Raw genomic sequence first — 25,231 nt, 5'->3', positions numbered from 1 at the left:
AAACAGCTTTTTGCAGCCGGCAGGAGGAATTCCGTTGGCCGCCGACTGCCCGCCCCGATCACCCCACCCCGATCTGCCAGCCCCCTCTGGTCCCCAAGACGGGCTCCAACACGCCCAGCCCCCTCCCGCCTCCGCTGCCCCCTCCCCCTCCTCCAACTTGCCCCCGCATGCCCGGGCATCCCGGCCTCTGATTGGCTCCCCGAGGAAAGCCTCGTCGAAGGGGGCGGGGCTTCGCGATCACGTCACCGGGGAAACCCCCGGCACCTTCTCTTTGACTAGGCGCGCCGGGACGTGAAGCTGGCAGAACGCGGGAGAGAGCGAGCCGAGAGCATCGTCCGCCCCGTCGACTCCCGGCGCTGCTCCGAAGGCCCGTCGCACAAAAGCCTCCCGCTGGATCTCGCTGCGCCGGAGATGATGCCGAGCAAAACGCTGCGCAAAGGCGCGCCGCGCAACCCCGCGCCCCCAGGTAGGTCGCCGGACGGGCCCCAGACGACGGTTCGGCGCCTCGTCTGCGCGCCGCCGCCTCGGGCACAGGCTTCCCGCCGGCAGCCCGTCGAGGCACCGGATCAGTTTTGCCGTCTTCTTGAGGTGAGCGGCGATCGATCTGCTGGAGGCGCCTCTGTAGTGGATCGCAGAGTCCGAAGGGACCCCCGAGCCCACGTAGTCCATCCCACCCGACGCCACCCACCCTTGATTTCGGAGCCCGGGCTTGCCCGTTGCACAGTCTTTTGGGGCCTTTTCAGTCCTGGGTCTCAAGTCAAGGAGCCACTCTAAATGCACCTCTTCTCTCCCATCTCTCCCATTTTCCGTGGCCCTGACGGCATAGCTGCAACCCCACTTAGGTCAAGGTCGTGACCCCCTTTGTTTTTATTGTTCATGTCCAGTTGCCCGGTTGTTTTTGTTTAGTTGTTTAGTCGTGTCTGACTCTTTGTGACCCCATGGACCAGAGCAGGCTAGGCACTCCTGTCTTCCACTGCCTCCCGCAGTTTGGTCAAACTCATGCTGGTAGCTTCGAGAACACTATCCAACCATCTTGTCCTCCGTCGTCCCCTTCTCCTTGTGCCCTCCATCTTTCCCAACATCAGGGTCTTTTCAAGGGAATCTTCTCTTCTCATGAGGTGGCCAAAGTATTGAAGCCTCAGCTTCACGATCTGTCCTTCCAGTGAGCACTCAGGGCTGATTTCCTTCAGAATGGAGAGGTTTGATCTTCTTGCAGTCCATGGGACTTTCAAGAGTCTCCTCCAGCACCATAATTCAAAAAAGTTGCCCGGTACAAATGTCAAAAACAGTCAGAATTCCTTAGACAGGTCAGTGTTAGAAGTGCATGATCTGTGTGGCTCCCCTCCCCCCTTGTATCTGCAACAATCACTTGCCCCGATCCAACAGTCCCCTGAAGGACTGTCTTGACTCTGCCTGTCCAGGCATTGCCATTCACTTCCACGACCACAAAGCAGCCTTCTGATGCCCTCCCAGCGCCTTGAACTACAACTCCCACCAGCCCCAGCATCCACAACCAACGGTCAGAGCTTATGGAAGCAGTTGGGGAAGGGCTGCAAAGGGAAGCTGATCCCACCAGAAGCTTTGCATGACCGTAGGGATCTGCCCTGTAGCTGGGGGTTTGCCCATTTGATCCACTATCTACTGTCAAGGATCTCGGGCAGAGATCGGTTCTTCCTCATCACCTGAAATCCTTTTAACTGGAGAGGCCAGAGATTAAACAGGGAGCGTCTGTTTACAATGCAGATGCGCTGCCATAGCTCTGATGTTTACAGGTGCTCTGATTCCCTGAATAATTTGAATATCCACGAAGTCAAAGGGTGATGGCCCTCTGTCCTGCCTCCAGCTTCTATCCCACTGTGTTGTTTTAAAAAGTGGGGGGAGGGAAAGCTGTTAAAAATAGGGAAAGGGGCTGAGTTGTCGTTTTGAAATTCGGATTTGCAATTCTCTGTAGCCAGCATTGCAAAAATGCCTGAAGTACGGTCCTATTTACCAGCTCTGCATTCTTAAGCACACAATGGCCAAACAAACACTTGTAGGTATTCTGAGTCGGAAGCATTCTCAGTTTTTCTTGCTACTTTCATTGATGGGAGCAACTGAATGTTCACTTCCCATCGCCTTGCAGTGAAGTGAATGGAGGATCCAGCATGTGCAGGAGTATACAAACTGCGGAGGCATCCCTGGTTTGGGTCAAAATCTCTTGTTTTATGGGTTATGACATATAATTTAAAACGGCATCAGGCTTATAATGCTAGAAGACTTTGATGAACAGCTTTGAAGGTGTTGTTTCCTTACAGTCGAGCTCTAGATAAATTTTATTAAATGAGTAAATGATTAGCCGAAGTCCGCGCCGGAGACTAACAACGTGCTCGTATTTTTTACAGACTCGGAGGCGGTACGGGAATGTGCATTGCAGCTACGCAGGATGGGGGACAAATGGAACCTCCGCCAGAAGATTCTCAACCTGATTTCAAAGCTTTTCTGCCCCGAAACGTGAGAGCGCTTTGAGGGAAAGGAAAGGAAATGGAGGGAGAGAAATGAAAGAAAGTTTCAGAAGACCCAACCTTTACGTGTGTGGAGTCGTAAAAAGAGACTTCCGTAAGACAGAGGAGATGAAACGTTTCCTGTGCATTTCTGCAGCCAGTTTCCTGTGGAGAAAAAAGGCTCCTGTGATATGATTTCTTCAGAAAACGTTTGTGAAAGTTTGCTTGCAAATGGAAGGAACTGGAGAAGAGAGAACTGGAATTTACTGTTTACCGGAGATGTTGAACTGTGAAGGGCACTGGAAAAGGAAGGAATCTGGGAGGGGTGCCCCAACCCAGAGTTCAACGTTCTGATTTCCATAGGTCTCGAATTCATTCACTCAGCTGTTATACTGTATTGAAAATTTATGGGATTTCATGCATACCAACGGGCAGCATTCCACCACCGCTCCGCTCTAAACTCTGGACAGTGCAAATCAGTTTATCAGCTCTTTGCAATTCCCATTTCCTAGGAATTGGAATCCCAGCCTAAACTAAACTAGGGAAAGGAGTATTTTGCTTGTGTGTTTGTTACAGCGAAATGAATGTAAGCTGTTACATAGAATCATAGAAACGTATAGTTCAGCTATGTAATACATTATGTTCATTTTTTAAAAAATGTATTACACTGCAATGCTATCAATTTGCAATGCTAAATCGAGTAGATCTGCAGTGCCAATGTACCAATATTAGTCCTACAGGTAGGACATTGTATGATTACTTATTTTTGTTGCGACTATAATGGGTTACTTTTGGGTTATCAGCTAGAACCAAATGTTTCAGGTGAATGTTTGAAAGCACACCAGGAGGCTGTTTAACAGCATCCTTTCAAGAGAAGTTACAGTATTCTTAAGATGAGTTGTACAACTTTAGCTAGCAGTTAACAGAATACAATTTCCCATTTATAACAAATGTGACAATTTCCCTTACAGTGTTAGGCTTAAACGGAGGAAGCTGTAGAAAGAAAGGAGCAAATGAAGAGTTAAATTTCAGAGGAAAAATATGACTACTTTTTCTTTTACGCTAAGAAAACCAACCATATTATTCAAAATGTGTCAGGAAGATGAAATGTTACAGCTGCTTTTCAAATGGGGGAGAGCTAGCAAAGAGAGCTTTAACCCAATCCAGAGATGGAGGCGATATCAGGTGTGCCAGCAGGGATTCCCTTCATACTCAGAGTTTCCCATTCATTACAGTGGGAGAATTTGATTTGTGCGTTCAGAAAAATCCTAGCTAGCAGCATGAAAATGAACCCAAAAGGTTTTTAAGTCTGAATGTGCTGCAGATCTTCAATTTCCCAGTCTAGAGATCTGACATTAAACAAACTGCAGGATTAAGTCGCCAACATTTTTATTTCACGTTCCACCTGGCAGGTTAATGAAATGCAATTGAGCCCTGGTTAAAAGGCACATGACAACTATGGCTCAGATACAATACCTTTCTAGCATCCTCCTGCCAAAACAAATGCACATTCTTCAGTAATATCATTAAGACGCTATATTTCAAAGCCAGGACCCCCTTCACCCCCGTCAGACTGCCTTCCATAAAAGTGTAAACAGCTAAAATAGTTGACCTCAATGAAAAGCTGGCAAATCTTTTTCTGTGAGTGAAGTGTCATTTCAACAAATTTTGATTTTCTAAGATTGCTTTCATCTAGCACATGTTGCCAGATTCTGGCTGAGTTACGTGTTCAGGAAAACAAATAACTGTGGAAGTACGAAGTGTCATTTCAAACCTATGGTAGAAGACTTTCTTTATAATGTGTGTTGTTTTTTGCAACGGTGAATCCCTCTCCCCTTTGTATAATGTTTTGATGCTGGTGTATTTGCGAGCTATATGTGTTTATGTCAGAAAGATTGTTTACAGCAAAATAGCTTGTTCGAAGTGTTTAAGGGTCGTATTCGCAAGCAACCTGGTTCATGCGTCTCGCTTCTTTGCAAACAAGTTTCATCCGTTGACTTCCACAATGGGCTGCCCAGGCTTCTTGTTTTCATTTCTACAAATATTTGTGCTGACATCTTGCTGAGTTAATGAACTTGATGTGTGTGTTGTTGTTTTTTTGGTAAAAAAAATAAATTAATGCTTTGGAATATAATTTCTGTGGAATTTTAATACATATACATTATGTCTCTTTTGCAGTTGACAATAAAGCTGTAACAGCTATATTATTATTATCCCTGTTCTTATTATTATTTGCCCTCCCACGTATATGTCCCAACGTGGTGTACAAAATATAATTAATAACAGCTTTAAAACTGCAGTTAAAAATAGGACAAAAATATCAGGAGATGCATTTAAAACATTGTAAAGTAGACAAGCCGATAGATAATTTTAAGGAGGGTAAAAGCAAATTGCCAATATTCCATCACAATTTAGGGCAGAGCGGGCTGGAATAGGAGGAGGGAATTGAAGCTCTGGGTCTTTTTTATTTTTAGAGCTGGAGCAACAGTGCCATCTTCCAGATCCTCCTTGATAGACCCACCTTGCTCTGGCAAGTGAATGAGGTGATGACAAGGCTTTCAAGTTTTACTATGATAATAATAATTGATTTATTACAGTCAAAGACCAGCTCACATAACATAACACAAGAAAAACAGCATTCATAAAGATAAAATATACAATCGGAGCAGATTGCAGCAATAGCTCATGAGTTAAAATTGAAATATATACATACACCCACACAACTGAGATTTGGGCTACCATAAAACATTGACCCTGAGGCGCCCCAAAGGGCAACTTCAGCATTTCCCTAGTAAGCTATTTTATACCAGAGGATGATCTGTGCCTACAAATTTGGGCGCAAAATCTCGCTACCAGCCAGGTGGTCTTATGATCTTTGCCTAAGAGGAGAGAATTAAGTTTAGAAGTTTTACTATGGTTTGTTTCAGAAACAAACCAAAGTAAGTACCGTCATATTGGTAATTTTAGACTTTGAACTAACTGGTTTTACTTGGGATGGCCTCTTTGGATAGTAATGTGTATTCACCTACTACAAATTGTTTTTCTGGGGTAGGTAAAGGTAAAGGGACCCCTGACCATTAGGTCCAGTCGTGGCCGACTCTGGGGTTGCGGCGCTCATCTCGCTTTATTGGCCGAGGGAGCCGGCGTACAGCTTCTGGGTTATGTGGCCAGCATGACTAAGCCACTTCTGGCGAACCAGAGCAACGCACGGAAACACCGTTTACCTTCCCGCCGAAGTGGTTCCTATTTATCTACTTGCACTTTGACGTGCTTTCGAACTGCTAGGTTGGCAGGAGCTGGGAACGAGCAACGGGAGCTCACCCCGTTGCGGGGATTCGAACCGCCGACCTTCTGATCGGCAAGTCCTAGGCGCTGTGGTTTAACCCACAGTGACACCCATTTTCTGGGGTTAGGAGGCCCCTTTAAATGGCTATGAGTATTCCCTTCAAAATGTAGCAAGGCAGCCCTGTTGCCTTGAGGGGAGGGAAAGATTTCTGCTCATTCTGCCAAGTGGGGCCCTGGACCTCCACCCTAAAGTCTTGGCTCAAGTGCACCACTGCCCTCTTCTGTAAAGTACTATGCAGAATGATATGGCCATAATGTCAATCAGTCAACTGGATTGGCATGCCATCTTTGTAACTAGGACTAGTAGAGATGGAGGCAAATTCTGACTCGGCCAGAATCCTGGCTTTCCATTGAAGCTGACTGGCTTCAGGAACTTACTCGAGATTCCTGGCTGCAGCGTAGAAACAGCATACTGTACAAAATCTTGGCGCATGTGCAGAGAAGCTTTCAGATTTCATTCCCGATTCCATCACTCTCCTTGCCTTTTTGACAATTAGTTGCAATGCAAAGAGGTGGGGAAAGCCGCACAATCCATTGTGGGTTTTATTCCTGGATCTCTCAGCAACCCTAAAGCTTAAGGTGTGACTCATGCCTCCTTCAGTCTTCAAGAAGAAGGTCATTGACCTCGGCAGTGACTATTCAGCAGGCAGTGTAGTCTGGAATTACCAGTTTCCTTGTATAAGGTAAAGTTGTGCCTGAGTCGGCTTCACCTGTTTCTTTGGCACACCTGCATGTTTGTCATCACCCTGCCGAAGACCTTTCCACTGTGCTCCGGGGCGGATGCAATCGTGTTGTTTATCAGAGACCATTTTATCTATCAAGGCGGGTGAAAATAGGAGGGTAGATGTTGTTAAGGTTGCCTACTGCAAACCACATCCTTTTCCAGTTAATGCAAATGTCTCCTATTGCTATAACAAGCCAAGGGACCCAATTCAAGGTGCTCACATTAGGGTTTAAAGCCCTTAATGACTCAGTCCCCAAATATCTGAGAGGCCACTTCCTTAGGCTCTCTTGGGCAGTGGCGTATCATGGGTTGCCAGTGCCCAGGGCAAGGAAAGTATTGCACCCCCTAACTGGTGCCTCCATGCAGCGCTGCTGCTGCTGCCACCGGACAGAGCTATAGAGCAATGGCGGGAGATGCACACACACTTTCTCAGGCTGAGGCACCGCCGCAAGTCTCGCCATCCACCCACCTCCCCCAGCGGTAGGGGATGCTGTGCACCTGTCCATCACCTGACGTCACATAGCATAAAATTCAGAAAAGGTAAAGCCATGGCTGTAAAGGAATGATCAGGAGGGCACATTAAGCCTTGGGAAAAGCTTGAATTCAGGGCCATTTAAGTTCCACAACTTATTCAGTTGCACTTCTTATAGCAGGGACTGAATACAATTGGGAGCAATCAAGAGTTCCTGGGTGTATATTATACAGGGTTGTTTTGTAGGAGGGTTGTGAATTTTTTGCCTAAGTCTAGCAAACTGTACATAGTTGGACCACTGTTTTCCCTCTTGCCAAGCGGGGAATCCTACTGCTTTGTAAATCCAAGCCTCCATCTTCTCAACAGGCTAGTGGCTTGCATGTCAAGCTGGAGAAAAACAATTCGTCACTCAGCACTTACTTTCAATCTGCACAGCTCCCTGAAGCAAACACCTGACCAGGAAGCAGGACTCCATTTTCCCGCCAGCTAAAAATATCTGGCTGCTTTAGGAACCTTTGGACTTTATGAGCAAGCTTGTGCCTGGCACAGCTCAGGCTCAAGCACTTAATTTGCCTAGCCCTTACAGGCAGAGAAGTGGCACATTGCTCCTTTAAAGGGAAAACAGATTTGGGAATTCCCTGGCTCCCCACAAAGGCAAAACAATCAGGATGATCCAGGCAGCACGGAGACCTTTTTTGAAACTTCATTCATTTGATGGGGAGAGTTAAGCCATGTTTGCTGATGGTTAAAGTTCTCCCATAGAAATAAATAGGACTCACAGTAGAATCCTATACATGGGACATGGGTGGCGCTGTGGTCTAAACCACTGAGCCTCTTGAGCTTGCCGATCAGAAGGTCGGAGGTTCGAATCCCCATGACACAGTGAGCTCCTCTTGCTCTGTCCCAGCTCCTGCCAACCCAGCAGTTCAAAAGCACACCAGTGCAAGTAGATAAATAGGTACTGCTGTGGTGGGAAGGTAAACGACATATCAGTGCGCACTAGCTTCCGTCACAGTGTTCCGTTGTGCCAGAAGCAGTTTAGTCATGCTGACCACATGACCCAGAAAGCTGTCTGTGGACAAACGCTGGTTTGCTCAGCCTGAAAGCAAAATGAGCACCACAACCCCCTAGTCGCCTTTGACTGGACTTAACCGTCCAGGGGTCCTTTACCTTTTAAAGAATCCTACGCATGTTTACAGAGAGAAAGATTCCACAGTGGGGTGTAAGGACACATTGTGCTCCTTCTGGGGTAGTTTGCCCACCTTTGGTCCCCACCCTGAACACAGTTCTCACTCAGCTGTGACTCCTAGAAGCTGTCAACATGCAATAGCGGCCACATCCCAGGAACGGCTTCCACTGGCCAGCTAAACCAGGTGAGGGTAGCTGGTGGGTGTCAAACTTTCAGTGACTTAGAGAATTCACCTGCTTGTGAAGACAGGCTCCAGGAGATTGAGTGGACAAGACTAATAGTGGATCCAACCATCCAGAAGGCGGTTTCTGCATGTGCTGTACAGGGAAGTGAGGGGCAAATGGGGCTCGTCAACCTAGAAAGGGGGCCTATCGTTTTGTGTACATTCAATTGTAAGATAAAACATATGCGAAGGGACTTGACAGGAAGTCAACATGAAGAAAAGATTTTGTAAGATAAAAGGGGGAAAATATTTATTTTCATTATTTTCATTATTATTATTTTCTGTGTTTGTGTGGGTGGGTGTTTTGTATAGAATATTTGGGAGGAAATAAGACAGTAAATAACAAATAACAAAATAGAAAGGAGGCCTGTCTAAAAGAAGGAAAGCTCTGGTGCTTAACCTCTGCTGTCTTGAGCGATATCTTTGGCAGGAGAAAACACAATGGAGGAAACCCTACACAAATCCCGAGTGGAGTCCCTAAGATGGTTGGATGGCATCTTGTACGCCTCCTTCCAGCAACTCATGCAGATATATTGGTGCCAGACATATTGCTCTGCTTTCCTTTGGACCACATCAGTGAGGCTGAGATGGGAGTCTGGGCAGCACAGGACCTCCATACACACTGCCCAGGCTTGTGTCCTGAGGAGTGCTGCTAATGCAACAGTTTAACTTCACCCCTAGAGGCACAGTCCGGTGTCTCTCAAGACAGACAGATGCAAAACAACAGATACTATCATGTTCAATTGAGTTCATTTCCAGTAAATTGTGTACAGACATGCAACTGTGCTTAGATCGTGCGCCTCTGCCCTGCGTATCCCCCAACCCGCATTTTTGTCAAGTCAGTGGCAACACAGTTAGAGCTGGCCAAATACTTGAGATCTAGGTAATCTTGCCTAGGCTTTTAACTTCTCAATTGTTGAATTTATATCCATATTAGAACACGAGGTGGCATTACTTAGGGATCCAGCAAGTTCTCCATTTAGGCACTAAGCAGCCCCAGCCTTGTGTAACTTCAGAGGATCCAGACATATAAGTTGGAGATACAGTTTCATGTTCTTCCACTACAGATTATGCCCTGGGACCCTTTCTATAAAATGTTTCCAAAATACTATTTGCTGAAAGATCAGATCTTAAAACTAAACGTTTTAAGCCAAGCACCTATGTTTAGAAAGACTCTTTTGGAGAGGACAAGATGACAGGAATCCCACTGACTCTAACATAGATTTTAGCAAACTGTGTTCTTGATGTGATTCATGTTTACAAGAACAAACATTCCTGTTTAGTACCAGCCTTGCCTCATTTCAGATGTTCTCCATATGCTAATCGACGTGATGCTTCAACTTGGTTGGTGCTCTCCTGGTCCTTGCAGCCAATAGGACTGGCAGTTCCAAAACACAGGTTGCTTCCTCCTATCTGGTTTCTGTTAGTCCAAGCAGCCAATAGGAACTGGCGAGGGACTGTTGTGGTTTTTGCTACACTGGAGTCTTGCAACGCACATGGTAAAGTCTGCCTCTTGCTGCATGGGGAGTGGCTTTAATGATTTACATGTGTAGCAGGCAGGGTGAGGCAAAAGGGTAATTGTGACCAAAGTCAGAATAGACTGGAGAGAAATTAAAACTGACAGTTTGAGCTTGTATCGGATTTGTGATAGTGAAAGTTTGTTGTTGGGAAATTACCAGTGTAACTTCCGTCTAAATAGATAACTGCTTGGGCTAGATGGTAAGACCACATGATTAAACTGCTCCTGGATTGTACCACTTCAGGCTTCAGATGATAACTATATGACAGAATGAGCCTCTGTATGAAAAGATGGGCTGCAGGGGAAAACACAGGGTGGGGCGCAAGAAGAGGAGGTCTTCTAGATGTTGGATTTTTTGGAGCTGGCCGACCTGACTGGAAGAATCCGCGACCAGAAAGAAGAGGAGATACAAGAGGATTGGAAGAAATTTAAAGAATATTTAGCTAAATATTGTGATAAATGGGAAATTCTTGGAAATAATAAATAGGCTTAGGGGTAGAATAAGAATGTGTTATAGTAAATATTAAGGATTAAAATATTAATAAAGGAGAAGAGGTTAGTAAATGAAAGGAGTCAATATTATCAGAAATATGAATTTAGAGAACTGTTATATAGGTGATATAATGAAATTCAGTTAGAGGGGATTTGAGGAAGTCAGTTATCAATGTAATGAGAATTAGGTATTTGAAGAAATAATTTTTCTTTGTGTCTAGTTTATTGTAGTGTAATGTTTTTCTTTGTGGTGTGTTTTGTTATTTTTGTGATAAATGTGGAAAATCAATAAAAAAAATTTGGGGGGGGGGAGGGGAGGTCTGTAGCACTGCTTGGCATACAGAAGGCCCCGGGTTCAATTCCTAACACCACTTCCAAGCAGGGCTGGGAATGCGACTTATCCCAAACCCTGCGAAGCTGCTGTCAGTCAGTGTAGACAATACTGAATGAGATGGACCAATCATAGCCTCATAGAATTGTAGTGTTGGAAGGGATCTCAAAGATCATCTAGTCCAACCCCCTGCAATGCAGGAATCTCTACGATTGTCTCATGACAGATGCAGCGGCGGAACAAGCCAATTGGGCACCTGGGGCGGCACGGGTGCCCTGCGCCCAGGGGTGGGGCCAGCCGTCCGTCGGGCGGGGCCAGTCTGGGCAGGACACTCCGCGGGTCTCCGAAGAGTCTGCCTGCCTTCTCCCACTCAGCCACCCTACAGCTGAGGGGGAGGCGGTGGGCGGACCGTTTGGGGCAGTGCGCACGAGCCTGCAGGCGCCCAAGCCACCGCGTCACTCCCAGGAGAGACGTGTGGCTCGTGCGCGCTGCAAGCCCCATGGTGATTGCTGACTGGCATTTTGTCACGCCCTCAGTGGTGACACCCGGGGCGACCCGCCACCAGTGGCGTAGCGTGGGTTGTCAGCACCCGGGGCAAGGCAAGTAATTTGCACCCCCTAACCCGTGGATTTGCGCCCCCTAACCTGTGGATTTGCGCCCCCTAACCCTAACCCCCAGATGTTGCGCCCGGTGCGGCCGGCCCCCCTGCACCCCCCACGCTACGCCACTGCCCGCCACAGCCCCCTTCCTTCACCCCTGGACAGATGACCAACCAATCTCAAGGAAGGAGTACCCACTCACTACCGCCTGAGGGAGACTGCTCCACTGCCGAACAGCTGTTCCTGTCAGAAAGTTCTTCTTGATGTTTAGTCAGACAGAATCTCACTTCTTGTAACTTGAAGCTATTGGTTCGAGTCCTACCCTCCGGAGCAGGAGAAAATATGCTTGTTCCCTCTTCCATGTGACAACCCTCGAGTTATTTTAAGATGGCTATCATATCTCCTCTGAGTCTCTTCTTTTCCAGGCTAAACCTACCCAGCTCCTTCAACTATTCCTCATAAGGCTTAGTTTCCAGATCCTTGATCATCTTAGTACCCTCCTCTGCACATGTTCCAGCCTGTCAATATCCTTCTTAAATTGTGGCTCCCAGAGCTGGACACAATACCCCAGGATTTTGTCTAACCTATGCAGAAGTATAGCATCCTTGATCTGGACACTGTACTTCTGTTGATGCAGCCTAAAATAGCATTAGCCTTTTTTGCTGCTGCATCACACTGTTCTCTCATGTTAAGCTTATGGTCTACTAAAACCACAAGATCCTTTTCACATGTATTACTAGCAATCCAGGTGTTCCCCATCTTATATTTGTGCAGTTGGTTCTTCCTGTCCAAGTGCAGAACCTGGCATTGGTCCCTATTGGAATTATTGTTTCTTTTCTCTTTTACTTTTGGACCAGTTCTCCAATCTGTTAAGGTCATCTTGAATCCTGATTCTGTCTTCTATGGCTTTAGCTATAGTTCCTACGTTCTGTGTGCCTAAGGGGACAAAACCCAAACAAACCCCTCCATATATAAAAAGTTAAATATCAGACGTGGGTTCTAGCTGAGCTTTCCTTCTGATATATGTTACCTCTGTGTAAGCAGGATGGCAAAAAAAGGAAAACAAAGGCTCCTCAAAAGAGAACACAGATTTGCATAAAACCTGTTTGTGCTACTTCTCTGCATAGATGCTAGTTTAGAAATAATTTTTGTAGTTTAAATAACAGTAAAGGGGACAACTGTGACCAGGTGTCAGGTGTGGAATATCCCCTCCTCCCCCGGTAGCCTCAGAGTAAAGACAAACAAACAGTTCGTATTTTATGGCTTTTTATTCAGTCATCTGGTTGCAAGACAAAAGATCCAGGTCTCTGCACATAAGAGATGTTGGCTACTCTGAGTCCCTCCTCTTCCATCTCCCACAACATCCTGGAAACATACAGGAAGTCACAGGAGTCACATCCTCTGCTTTTGAATGCGGAGGGACCTGCAAGCCCTTGAACTAGGAGGGTCTCTCATATTCTCCAGGGAGGTCTCTGCTGTCTGCTCTCTAACTCCCCCCTCTTCCTCTACTATCACGTAACTAGGCAATTCCTCATTCAGCTGTACGTCATCCCTGTCTCCCTCTCCTCCTGAAACTGCTGGAGACAAGGAGGGAGAAACTTCCCACTCCTCCTCCTCTTCTGAGATTAGCCAATCAGAGCGAGGGCTCGTTTCCCATTCTTCCTGTTCAGTCCAGTCTCTGGCACCAGATATCCTGTGGGCTTGCCCAGTTTCCTGTCCAAGTTGACATGCAATTCTCCCTATATTGTGATACACACACACACACACATACACACACAGTCATACCTCGGGTTGAATGTGCTTCAGGTTGAGTGCTTTCGGGTTGCGCTCTGCGGCAACCCGGAAGTAAAGGAGCGTGTTACTTCTGGGTTTCACCGCATGCGCATGCGTAGACGCTCAAAATGATGTCAAGTGCATGCGTGGAAGCGGCAAAACGCGACCCACACACGTGCAGACAAGCTGTCGCGTCTTACATTCTATTCAGGATGCGAACAGGGCTCCGGAACGGATCCCGTTCGCATTCCGAGGTACCACTGTGTATATATATATATCTCTCAGACTTGGACAGGACAGAAGTCCAAATGGAGAACACTTTCAAATAGAGGACTGCGCTCTGACAGTGCGTCAAGTAGAGATGTGTCTTCTTTAAAGTAGGACATATGGCTACTCTAGTGTAGAGATGGGTTTTCCCTTGGGAGGGGCTTTCAAACATGTACCACTGCCGGTCTGAAGTGGTACAGTCCAATAATACTTTTACCATTCAACCTTTAGACTGGGGCAGGGTAAAAGGCAGCTGAATGTGGCATCTCATGAACAGAATGAGTCAAAAGAACAGAACTTGACGGTTTCCTCTTCTTCCTTTCCTTAAATGGAAAAGGAAACTGAAATTAACACAACCACAAATGACTTTTCAGCTGATTCCAAGAAGAGATGAGAGGGTGTGGTGGGCTGGGAATCACATTGTGACTTTTAAAACACACATGGAAACCTGTGTCTTTCTCATAGGCTCAGAAACAACACTGAACTTGAACACAGATTTGTAGAAAAGGGAAAAAGGTAGTGACTGTCATTTTGGCTTTTTCTTAAGCAACCGGGCTATTTTGTTTCAGCTCAGTCCTGAGCACTGCTGAGCACGAGAGAGACACACACAACCAGAAAGAATACAAGCAAAAATTGCCCCCATAGCTGGATTTAAGACCCCAATAAGGAGCAGCATCTTCCACCAATATATCTATGCCTTTGAACACTATCAAATCCAAAAACAGAAACATCTGCACTCCAGATTTGCACAGCTGGATGTACTCTTCTAAGCCATCTGCAGATGATTGCATTCTTCCTGTAAAAATAGTACAAAATCTTTGAAGCTTGTAAGTTTAGACAGAGACCCCCCTTTGAGTAGAAATGAGCCCAAGCTATGAGCATGCAATTGATCCACATTATCCCAAGTCCTTTGTGGTTACCAGAATCCCTGGGAATAAATATGTTAATATAGGTTGTTCAGATGCAGTAATGCATGAACATCATATTGTAATAACTACTCCAATATCTTTCTTATTTCCTATCATGTGTGGGTTAGGTGGGTATTAACTGGATGTTAAATGGTCTAGATTTCCTCATTCTATGTGTTTGAGTATTTTCGTCGTTCTGGATTATTATTCTGTGTTTCGTATTCTCCACCGGAAAGAAAAACAGCAAGACATTAAGAGTGAGAACTTAGCCTTTGCTCCTTCAGTGCTCACTTTCTAAATGAATGGGATTTATGCAGCTACTGCATGGAACATCTTTACGGTCGTGGGAGTGAACATTCTATTTCACAACACGAGAATACAAAATAAGACAAAAACAAACCAATAACGGCCCCTCCCACGAAACATGGGTTGAACCTAACCATAGTTAGTTTGGAGCTCAGACAAACTGCTGAATTGTGGTTAACCACAGGTGGAAGCTTCCAAACTCAGTGTCTTGGCTGTGTAGGGGGCTAAGTTGAGGAGTATGCAAGCCCAAGGCCTGTAGCGGTTCATGCACGTCACACTAAACCATGGTTTATTTTGATGAATGTATTCATTGTCTGTTTACCTAACCTCAGTGAGAAAACAGTAAGCAAGGAGAAGGTGTCTCTACTTGTCTTGCCCTCTCTCTTTTGGTACCTGTATAGGTTGGCTTTAGAGGAAGACGGCAAGGGAAGGGACAGGGGTGAAAGTGACCAAATGGTGGTGGACTCATTTTGGGGGGGGGGCTCAGCACTGCCCTACACCAGAAGACCCCACACCAGCCAAGGCCAGGTGATGCCAGATGGTTTGGTCCCTAGCAGTGGCGTAGCGTGGGTTGTCAGCACCCGGGGCAAGGCAAGTAATTTGCGCCCCCTAACCCATGGATTTGCGCCCCCTAACCCGTGGATTTGCCCTAACCCCAGATGTTGCGCCCGGTGCGGCCGGGCCCCCCTGCACCCCCCACGCTACGCCACTGGTCCCTAGTGCAAAAGGCACGTCCTCATTCAGACAATTGGATTGCAGGCTTGGCTGGTGAAGGAAATATGGCGATGCCAAAAAGTATTTCTCAATCTGGTGCTCTCCTGATGTTTTGGACTACAACTCCCATCATCCCTGACCATCACGCTGACTAGAGTTGGTGGGGCCGGTAGCTGAAGATATCTGAACAGGGCTGGGAATAGCTGATGTAAAAGCACGAAAGGAGCATATCCTCTGCCATAAGCGGTCGAAATGATACACGAATGAGCATATGTCTACAGGATAATTCAGACAATAAATTTCCTTGCCACTTATCAGAATAAGATTGGGCGCACAGAGGTACTTTGGTGTGACCCCGCAATCTCTCCAGCCTATGAGGCAAACAACATATTACAAACTTACAGCACATTTTAAATCGTATTTCAACACATATAAAGAAAAAATACCTACAGAAATAGTAAGCGTCATGTTTATTTTCAAAAAACCACTAAAAAAATGGGGTGAGGGGGAAGAGAAGGATTTGCTGAGATGCCGATTTACATAAAGGGAGCAAAGCAAGTTCTGGAAAATGTACTCTATTTCCTATTATTGCACTTCTCTTATTACAACAAGGCATTTTAAAAATGTTCGCAACATGAATGATATATTTATATAAATAATGGTGCCAATATACAATATCATACAATCGTGTGTTACACTTTAAAAAAAACCACACACAAACACCCCACACAAATGTAGATAAAAATTGTGGTCTCTTTCCCACCAGAAAACAGAGGAGGTGATAAACCTGTGTCTAGATGGGACTATTTCAGACTGTGGGTGGGTGGGGAATCACACTGCCAAATGCCTCAAAAACCTCTGTAAGTAGAAAAATAAGATGTCAGAGAGATGACTAGGCTAGCACACTTCTTGCTTGACATCTACATTTCTACCTGCAGGGAATATTTTTGTATGGAAGAGCGATCAGTCATACGACCTTCCCAGCTGCAGTCTAAAGCGGTAGAATCCAGAAACAGGTTTGCCATCACATTTGTTGCTTTGTGTGACCAGGGCTGTGATTTTGGTTTCTTACATCTTTCACCTTTATTTTCATGTACTGTACAAATCAATTTTGTTATCTTTGTAAAAGATGAAGATTTGTAGCATCTGATTAATTCTTCCCTTGCGAAACTGGTTCATCAGAAGGCAGGTTTCCTATGGCATGAAGAATGTGTATTCCACACGGCTTCTGAGAAATAATGAAATACTCATTTCAGCTTGCTTGAATTGGGGAAAAAAAACACCATCCAGAGATTTTTACAACCCATCAAAAAGTATTATGACATCGAGTTAAAAGCTCAACAGTAACAAGTCATTTATATCTAGAACAAGTTAAACGGATCAGCATAGAAATTTAATTAATCATAACTTCTAAATCTCAGTCAGCATTTTATTACGTAATCCTCTTGTTTAGTGTAGGCTTTTATATAACAACAGACAGGAAATGCAAGATGGTATGTAAACAGTTTGACTATTTTCTGAGTAACGCTCTTGAAATCGCTCATACTCCCAAAGAAACGTTTCCAAAATTATAAGATATTATGCCTCAATTTCTGGATGAACATCAAATTCCTGTTGGTGAAACCTCATATGTAACACCTTCCTAATTTAAATGCATATCGATTATGGAGGAGGTGTTTGAATAAACCTTAAGGACTGAGGTGGGGGAAAGTGACAATTCTGAGAAGAAGCCCATTGCAATGGTTTAGCTGTTTGGAAAATATCAATAGTGTAAAGATCTGTATCTCCAGATCTCCTAGGTTCCATCTCTTTGGCAACTCCTCTGCTTCACATGCTGACATTGTCAAGGAAATGGAAGGTAGGCACCTGATTGGAGCAGGAGGTGGTGTCAAGAGATTGGGGTTACTCAATGGGGCCTGGGAGCGACAGGAAGATGACAGAAGGGCATAGGAGACTGAAGAGAGGCAATAAGAAGATCTGCAATATTTCTACAACATCCTTGCTAATGCAACTTGCTGCCCCTTTGCTAGTCATCACATATGTACGCCAGACCATAATAAGGGACCAGATCCCTGGTATGCTTTCTATACATATAGGGATGGTACCAATGTTCACCAAGCAGTGTGTAAGATTTACAACTTGCACAGAGCTCTCCCTGAGGCTTGCTTGGTTTCATTTTGCTTCAAGGGGAATGAAATTAAGCTCTACTCAAAGTCTATTTTCCGCCTCAAGAGTCATAACGGAGAAAACATGCAAGACTCGAATGCATCGCCTGCCTGATGCCATTCTGGCAAATGTATGTATTCAGATAAATACATAAAATAAAACCACACAGAGTAAGGCTGGAATGGCCTGAGACAGACTCTCTCTCTCCCATCACAAATACTGAAGATGTTTGTCTTTTTAAAAGAAAGAATGAAGCATTGTCTCCTTCTGGAATTTTGACTCTATATCCCCTGACATTGACACAGCAATTTAAGGCAATCCCTGACGCTAACACAGCAATTTAAAGAGCAAACTATTATTTAATAAATTTGATCTCCAGTATGATTTATATGCCGTCTTTCAGGGCAAAGGCTTCCCCAAACTAATTTCTCAAGGAAATTATGTTGACACCTGTGTATTTTTCAACCGCACCTGCTATCTATACATTAAAGCAGGGGTCAGCAAACATTTTCAGCAGAGGGCCAGTCCACTGTCCCTCAGACCTTGTGGGGGGCCAGACAATATTAAAAGAAAAAGAACAAATTCCTATGCCCAGAGATGCATTTTAAATAAAATGACATATTCTACTCATGTAAAAACACGCTGATTCCTGGACTGTCCGCGAGCCGGGTTTAGAAGGTGATTGGGCCGGATCCTGCCCCCAGGCCTTAGTTTGCCTACCCATACATTAAAGACTATCTCAATCTCCCATCTTTGATCAAAATTATCTGTCAGCATGACATGTGCTTTGAGTATGGATTAAATATTCAGCATCAGTGCATGTGATGCTCTGAGGAGTGTTTGTTTTTTTAGAGAATTTCAAACTACACATCTGTCATAAAAATTCATGGGTGGTGGAGAAGGAACCCCAACAACTGGTGGACACGAATAGGGGTGCCCATATCCAGTTCAACGAACCCTGGCGAGCATTGTGATGCAGTGACAGATACAGCCACATTTCCTATATATGTAGAAGTCTGCCTCCACGTGTGGATCTTACTGGCTCGACTGGGGAAATGAGATTTAAGTGCCTTCACAGTACAGTATCTGTATCAACAAATGCAGCAATTGTGCTTATAGATGTATAGAAAACCACTTAAAACCAGCTACACTCCCCTACTGGCCCTAACTAAAAACCAACGCTTCAGAACGGAAGCAGCAGAAAATACGGTCACTCAGAATTTACAGGTGAATTTACACCCACAATGCAAATGCTTTCTTGTCTTTTGTTTCCTTCCAGTTATCCAAACTCTGGGGGCCTATCCTTCCAGTGACTTCACCCCAGAAAGTACTTGTTAATGCAATTCTTTTCAGCCAGGCAAAAACATTCCAGTTAGGGCCAGTAGGGGAGTGTAGCTGGGGATGGGTTGTGGCCTGAGGAGATTCCCAAGGGCCAGACAGAGAGAGGCTCTGAGGGCCACATACAGGGCTGAGTTTTCCCATCCTTGATAAGGAGAAAATTTACCATGGCGGGAGTTCCAATTCTTCCAAAAACCAGACCATCTACTTTCTAGCTATCTAATTAGAGGCCAATAGGTTTGAAAACTAGGATCATAAGCTCTGAATACTGAAAGAATACAATTTATGGTGTGTTCTTCTAGAAAACCACCAATTGTCTGGAACATTTTCTCCCTAGACATATTGCTTTCTGTGGCTTTCTCCAGTGTGAATGGAGTTATAGTGGCTTAATCCTAAGAGCTGAAAGCATTCATATAAGTATTCAGAACCACCACCCCCCACCCAAGAATTCTCACTTCTATGGTGGGAAAAAAACCACACCACACTTGTAGTTCTGGTTTTAAACCCAATTGTTCTTTGCTTTTTTCATTGTTTGTCTTTATGCTGTTGTTTTTGAAAACTCTATAAATGCATCTTTTTTTAAAAAAAATTATATGCTTGCTTCAAGCAATTTTGAGGAGGAACACTCAAAGAAACACCACTTAAAAGAACAGGGAGATTGTCTCAAACATTCTCCCATTTTTAATAGACAAATGCTTGACCCACAAGTCAGCTGAAATCAAAACAACGTGGTACAGCTACAAAATCCCTGTTGCCACAAAAAACAGGGCAGGTTTCGTCTGTTAGGGTGCTATTTGACTAAGTTTTAGTCAGAGTACGCCCACTAACATAAACATAGCTAAATTGAGCCCAGTCATTTCAGCGGGCCTACTCTTGAGGAAAACTTAGTTGAATACCACCCCCTAGCTTGCTAAGTGTAAAAATACCCAGGACAGACACACAATTCACCATCTTGACTTTTTAAAACATTACCCAAACTTGCTAAAGTACTGTACGCTTTCCCAATAAATAGTTTACCAGTTATAAAAGTTGTGTTGTCTGTTGTTCTTTGAGCACTGAGTGAAACTCCAGCAGCTTAGCAAGGAAAGTGAGGCAGAGATTGTCACTTAAGCTTGAAATGCCTTCATGGCTTGTGGCTCCTATATGAACATATGGAACTTCCTCATACCAAAATCAGATTGTTGGTCCATATAGCCCCAGCACTGCTTTCTCAGACTGGCAGAAACTCCCCAGGGTCCCAGGCACAGTTGTCCAGAGACTGTGGCACCCAAAATCCTTGCAACTGGCAAATGCCAGCAACTGAATCTGGAAGCTAAACTACGTGTATCACTTATTTCCTTACACACGAACGCCATGTCTTTCTTTAGACATGGAACCCAAAATGATGCTGTTGCCAGCTGGTCACGCACCCAAGCAGTCCCCAGACCCCAGACCTGCTTAGCTGCAGCATGACAGTAGCTTCATGTGCCTTGAGACCACATCCTGGTATTTCCTCAGAGAGCCACAGGCCGTCTCCCTAGAGCGTTGAGAACCATTTTTCCAAGTAATAGTTGGGTGGACCCAAAGGGGACATTCGAATCCTTTAACCGTAGCAGGAAGAAACCAGATACAAATCATATTGCAAATTGTATTCTGCCAAGCTTTCCCATGCAACCTATGCAAAGTACCGTTTATTGCACCATCTATGAAGTGAATCCAAAAGTGCAGCAATTAATTGATAAAATGATAGGTTTGTTTTGCAGTCAAGCAACCTGACTTCCACCCATAGTCCACCCAGACATGTGAGCTTGGTCGGGGGTTGTCCAGGCAATGCGGCAGCTGCACTCTGCACGTGCTCCGTGGCAGTCTTTTTCACTTCATGTAATCCCAGGCAGATCGGAGCTTGCATTGAAAACAGATTCCAAGACTGTTTTCAACAGCTTTGCTTCGGTGCAGCTCCAAACTGGTGACTGATGAGCTGGTCTTGAGGAAGACAGGAAGGAGATTCAGATCAACAGAAGTCCATGCAGCCAATAATAATAATAATAATACTGGGGTTAGTGGTGGTGGAGGAAATGATGCCATTTATAAAACACTGGTGCATTCGCTGGGATACGTTCTTGGCTCACGTATCTTGATGTTCCTTGGCTGATTTTAGCAGTCTGACACAGAACAACGCCACTGAATCAACAAGGCTCAGCACTTGCAATGTGTTTGTAATGGTTCCATCACACACAACCTGGAAGGATGTGCCACAAAGGTAAGTTTAGGTTAACAAGTTTCAATGCCCATCATACTGGAGGCTGATGCTTTCTGATAAGCAATTGGACAGGTCCCTCCGGGACAGATTTAATGATGTTCCAAGCATCGTAATGCATGAGTCCAAGTAAGGATTTCCCACCAATGGCCAGGATTTCATCGCCGGCTTCCAGTTTTCCTGCTTGTTCTGCAGCGCCACCTGTTGGGGAAAGAAATAAAAGTCAGGACCAAAGAGCCGCAGTGCAGAAGAACCTCACATTCAAACACAATTCAGTTTTGATTTCCAAGACTCAGCTCTGCAGTAAAATTCCGTTGCAATTTGCCCAATAGCAGAAGTTCACTGTGGTTCCTGAGACTATAGTGGACTTCAGGACGTCCCCGTTTCCCAGGGACAGTCCCTGGATTTACATGCCTGCTTCTTGGGAGAAAAGCAATGACAAACCTAGACAGCATCTTAAAAAGCAGAGACATCACCTTGCCAACAAAAGTCCGTATAGTTAAAGCTATGGTTTTCCCAGTAGTGATGTATGGAAGTGAGAGCTGGACCATAAAGAAGGCTGATGGCCAAAGAATTGATGCTTTTGAATTATGGTGCTGGAGGAGTCTCTTGAGAGTCCCATGGACTGCAAGAAGATCAAACCTATCCATTCTTAAGGAAATCAGCCCTGAGTGCTCACTGGAAGGACAGATCCTGAAGCTGAGGCTCCAATACTTTGGCCACCTCATGGGAAGAGAAGACTCCCTGGAAAAGACCCTGATGTTGGGAAAGATAGAAGGGGACGACAGAGGACGAGATGGTTGGATAGTGTTCTCGAAGCTACTAACATGAGTTTGACCAAACTGCGGGAGGCAGTGGAAGACAGAAGTCCCTGACGTGCTCTGGTCCATGGGGTCATGAAGAGTTGGACACAACTAAACGACTTAACAACAACAACAACACCCCATACAAAATCCATTGAAGTTGAAAAGTGTCCCCAGATTTATTGAAAAAAAATCAGGTAACCTTATTCTAAAGTTGCAAAGTGTGCTGCAGTCCACATCCACAGGAAACGTCCAAGGCTAGCCTCTTTTATCCCCAGTTTCCAAAGCAGGAACTGCGTCTTAAAGACAGGGACTTGCCTAAGGCCAGGCAGGGAAAAGGGAGACAACTTTCAAGTTGAATGAAAAATGTTCCAAGGGCAGCAAAGAAGCCCAGCCAGGAGTAACTGAAAGTACCCAGCGAGTAACTGAAAGGAAAGGAGGACCAAAAATTCCAGCCTGTCCCTGCTTGAATGTATCAACCTGCTTTGAGTTTGGTGCAGCTCTGCTTTGAGGTGAGTCAAACCTGAAATGGCTTGCTCCCACCTCACTCCTCCCCCCTGCCAGCCATCACCCGCTTCTCCAGGGAAGAAATTCCAGAAACAGGTTTAAAGAGACCAGTTATCTTGGCCCCCATGCCACCCCAGTGTCTACCACTCTCAGGCAAGTTTACTGGCAGCTGCAGCAGGCGGCGGTGCTTTCATTTATATTTTTCATTTATATTTTTACTAGCGTGGTGAGGATTGCTGCCAAGCGCTGGTTGAGGGTACAACTGCCCACTGTTTGTTTTTTGCAGGTAGTACAGGTAATTCCACACCTCGTTTGTTTACATCTCCTTTCTCTGACTCAGCTGCTGATTTCCATGGATTATGTTATATCACTTAATTTCACAGAATCATAGAATTGTAGAGTTGGAAGGGACCCTGAGGGCAAAGTAATCCAATGCCCTGCAACGCAGGAATCTCAACCAAAGCATCCATGACAGATGGCCATCCAGCCTCTGCTCAAAAACCTCCAAGGGAGGAGAGCCCACAACATCCCGAGGGAGTCTGTTCCACTGTTTTGTGGCTTAGGGCCCTCGTATTTACGGGACCGCCTCTCCTGGTATGCCCCGCAGAGAACCTTAAGGTCCATGAATAATCATAGTTTAGAGGTCCCGGGCCCTAAGGAAGTCAGATTATCCTCCACCAGGGCCAGGGCCTTCTCAGTGATGGCTCCGACCTGGTGGAATGCTCTGTCCCATGAGACCAGGGCTCTGCAGGATTTAACTTCCTTCCACAGGGCCTGTAAGACAGAGCTATTCCACCTGGCTTTCAATCTGAATTTAGCCTGATCTTTTATTAACCTTCCCTCCCCCTCCCCTTTTACCCGCTCTGGGATCCCACAGCTAATTCTCCCCTGGCCTTCTCACTGGCCCAAATAGGACTAATTTAGCCAGCTAGCCCTGGTGATCATCTAATGTTTATTGGAAGGATTTCCCCCCTAAATTGATTTTTGATTTTTGAATTTATTGTTATTTGCGCTTTTATACTGTATTTTATGATGTTTTTTGTTTTATCACAATTAAGTGTTTTAAATTTGTTGTTAGTCGCCCTGAGCCCAGTTTTCTGAACCGGGAAGGGCGGGGTATAAATAAAATTATTATTATTATTATTATTATTATTATTATTATTATTATTATTATTATTATCTGATTGATGAAGAAATCATATGCATGCCTACTCTACATTTGACTTCAGTGGGATTTACTCCCAAGTAAGTTTGTATGGGATTGCTGCACGTGTCAGTTTAGCTGTCTGTCTGGAAACAAAAGCGGAGCCTCAGAGCAACCGTACGCAGCTGATTGCGGAAGGTATTGTTCCTCCCCTCTGAAAAGCGAGGCAAGACTATGCCTACTGAAAAGAAAACAGAAACTTTGGAAAGCGGTTTTCCAAGTACCTTTAAAAATCCTCTTGATGAGCAAAGGTCTGTCTCCTGAGATTGAAGCTTTCCCCCCATCCAGGCTGAATCCCAAGCCAGCAGAAGTCTTCAGAAGTTCAACACAAATGGCTTCGCCCAGCTCTCCATTTGTACCTTTGGGGTGGAGGGAAACATGTAAAGAACATTAACTCTGCTTTGTTCTAATGTCCAAGTTTTGGGTTGCCACCAGGACAGGGAGGTCAGGCCAAAAGGGAATGCATGAGGTAGTCTTTAAGAAATAAGTCTCCTTATTTCCCAGCCCCATGGGAGGCATAAAAGATCATTCACAGTCTCTCATACCCTGTGTTATTTCCATTCCTTGGAATTGCGAAACTGTTGGACGCAACGTTGGGATTCTTTCTGGCAATTGGCATGGAGCTCCAGCTATTTTGCTGGAATGGTTTGATCTTGGATTGCAAGAATGTGTGTAAATCCAAATACTTTTGTCTCTGGGAGCGAGGCTCCAAAATGCTCATATTCACTACATTACTTGCAAACCGGCATCTGAGAGACCTGATCTGATTTCCAGTTGGTCTAAGTGGAAACCGACCAGTTCAGCTCCACATGGGTTTGACGTGGCCTGGAACTCCTAAGCACCTATCGACCCGACTGTGAGAACATCTAAAAATGCGGTTTGGGTTCCAAAGAGTCCAAATTAAAACTCAAGTTTTTCACTTGCTCAATCCAAGTTCATAAATGCCCACCCCCAAACCCATTGGTTCTTCTTTGGGGTGAATTCATCCAGTTACTGTGCAGCTGGCTCCAGGTTTTGGAGGGCCCTTGTGTAGACGCCCCTCATCGCCCACCATGGCTCTTCGTCCCCCGAAAACCTGGAGTATTTTTTATTACCACGAGCTGCTTGCTTGTCAGGCTGACAGCCAATGACAGACCCTCCAAGTGCCACCGTTTTCCAGAGACAGTCTGGATTTACAGAAGTCATCCTGGTTTCGGATTTTATCCCAGAATGTCCCGCTTTTCCTTAGGTTGTCCCTATTTTCATCAAAGAAATGTTGGGGGGTATGGAGCTATCTGACCCCCCCAAGCCATGGAGATAAGTGACCACAGAACATTTAGTAGACATCTGAGGGCAGCCTTGTATAGGGAAGGCTTAAAAAATAATAACGCTACATTATATTTTTGTATATGCCTGAGGCTGCCCAGAGTGGTTGGGGCAACCCAGTCAGACTGGTAGGTTACAAATATTAACATTATTATAATTATTATTATAGAAGGAAGCATGGATGATCCCAGGCATAGGTAACCTCAGCCCTCCAGATGTTTTGGGACTACAACTCCCATCATCCCTAGCTAACAGGACCAGTGGTCAGGGATGGTGGGAATTGTAGTCTCAAAACATCTGGAGGGCCGAGTTTGCCTATGCCTGAGGTAA

The 25,231-nt window shown here is 45.2% G+C and overlaps 2 protein-coding genes across 8 annotated transcripts in view; one reads left to right on the top strand and one right to left on the bottom strand.

Annotated features, from left to right (window-relative positions):
- The first annotated feature begins 279 nt into the window (after positions 1 to 279).
- PMAIP1 (phorbol-12-myristate-13-acetate-induced protein 1) lies at positions 280 to 4,693 on the top strand. The gene is made up of 2 exons (XM_028749117.2): positions 280 to 466; positions 2,382 to 4,693. Exons 1-2 carry the CDS (start codon positions 412 to 414, stop codon positions 2,492 to 2,494), a joined length of 168 nt encoding a protein of 55 aa, XP_028604950.1. The 5' UTR covers positions 280 to 411; the 3' UTR covers positions 2,495 to 4,693.
- An 11,102-nt stretch (positions 4,694 to 15,795) lies between these two features.
- PDZD2 (PDZ domain containing 2) overlaps positions 15,796 to 25,231 on the bottom strand; it is a 233,036-nt gene continuing 223,600 nt past the window's right edge. For 6 of the 7 annotated variants that reach the window (XM_077936445.1, XM_077936448.1, XM_077936444.1 and 3 more), the window contains 2 exons: positions 23,821 to 23,955; positions 19,488 to 21,283 (listed from right to left, as the gene is read on the bottom strand). In XM_077936445.1, coding sequence (XP_077792571.1) covers positions 21,117 to 21,283; positions 23,821 to 23,955 — 302 coding nt within the window. In that variant the 3' untranslated portion in view covers positions 19,488 to 21,116. Of the gene's footprint in view, positions 16,571 to 19,487; positions 21,284 to 23,820; positions 23,956 to 25,231 lie in introns of those variants that run through there. The other variant, XR_013394713.1, reaches the window with a different exon arrangement.

The sequence above is a fragment of the Podarcis muralis genome, chromosome 11 (assembly GCF_964188315.1).
Source record: "Podarcis muralis chromosome 11, rPodMur119.hap1.1, whole genome shotgun sequence".
In the NCBI taxonomy this organism is placed as follows: domain Eukaryota; kingdom Metazoa; phylum Chordata; class Lepidosauria; order Squamata; family Lacertidae; genus Podarcis; species Podarcis muralis.
This window is presented reverse-complemented; position numbering and strand designations above follow the sequence as displayed.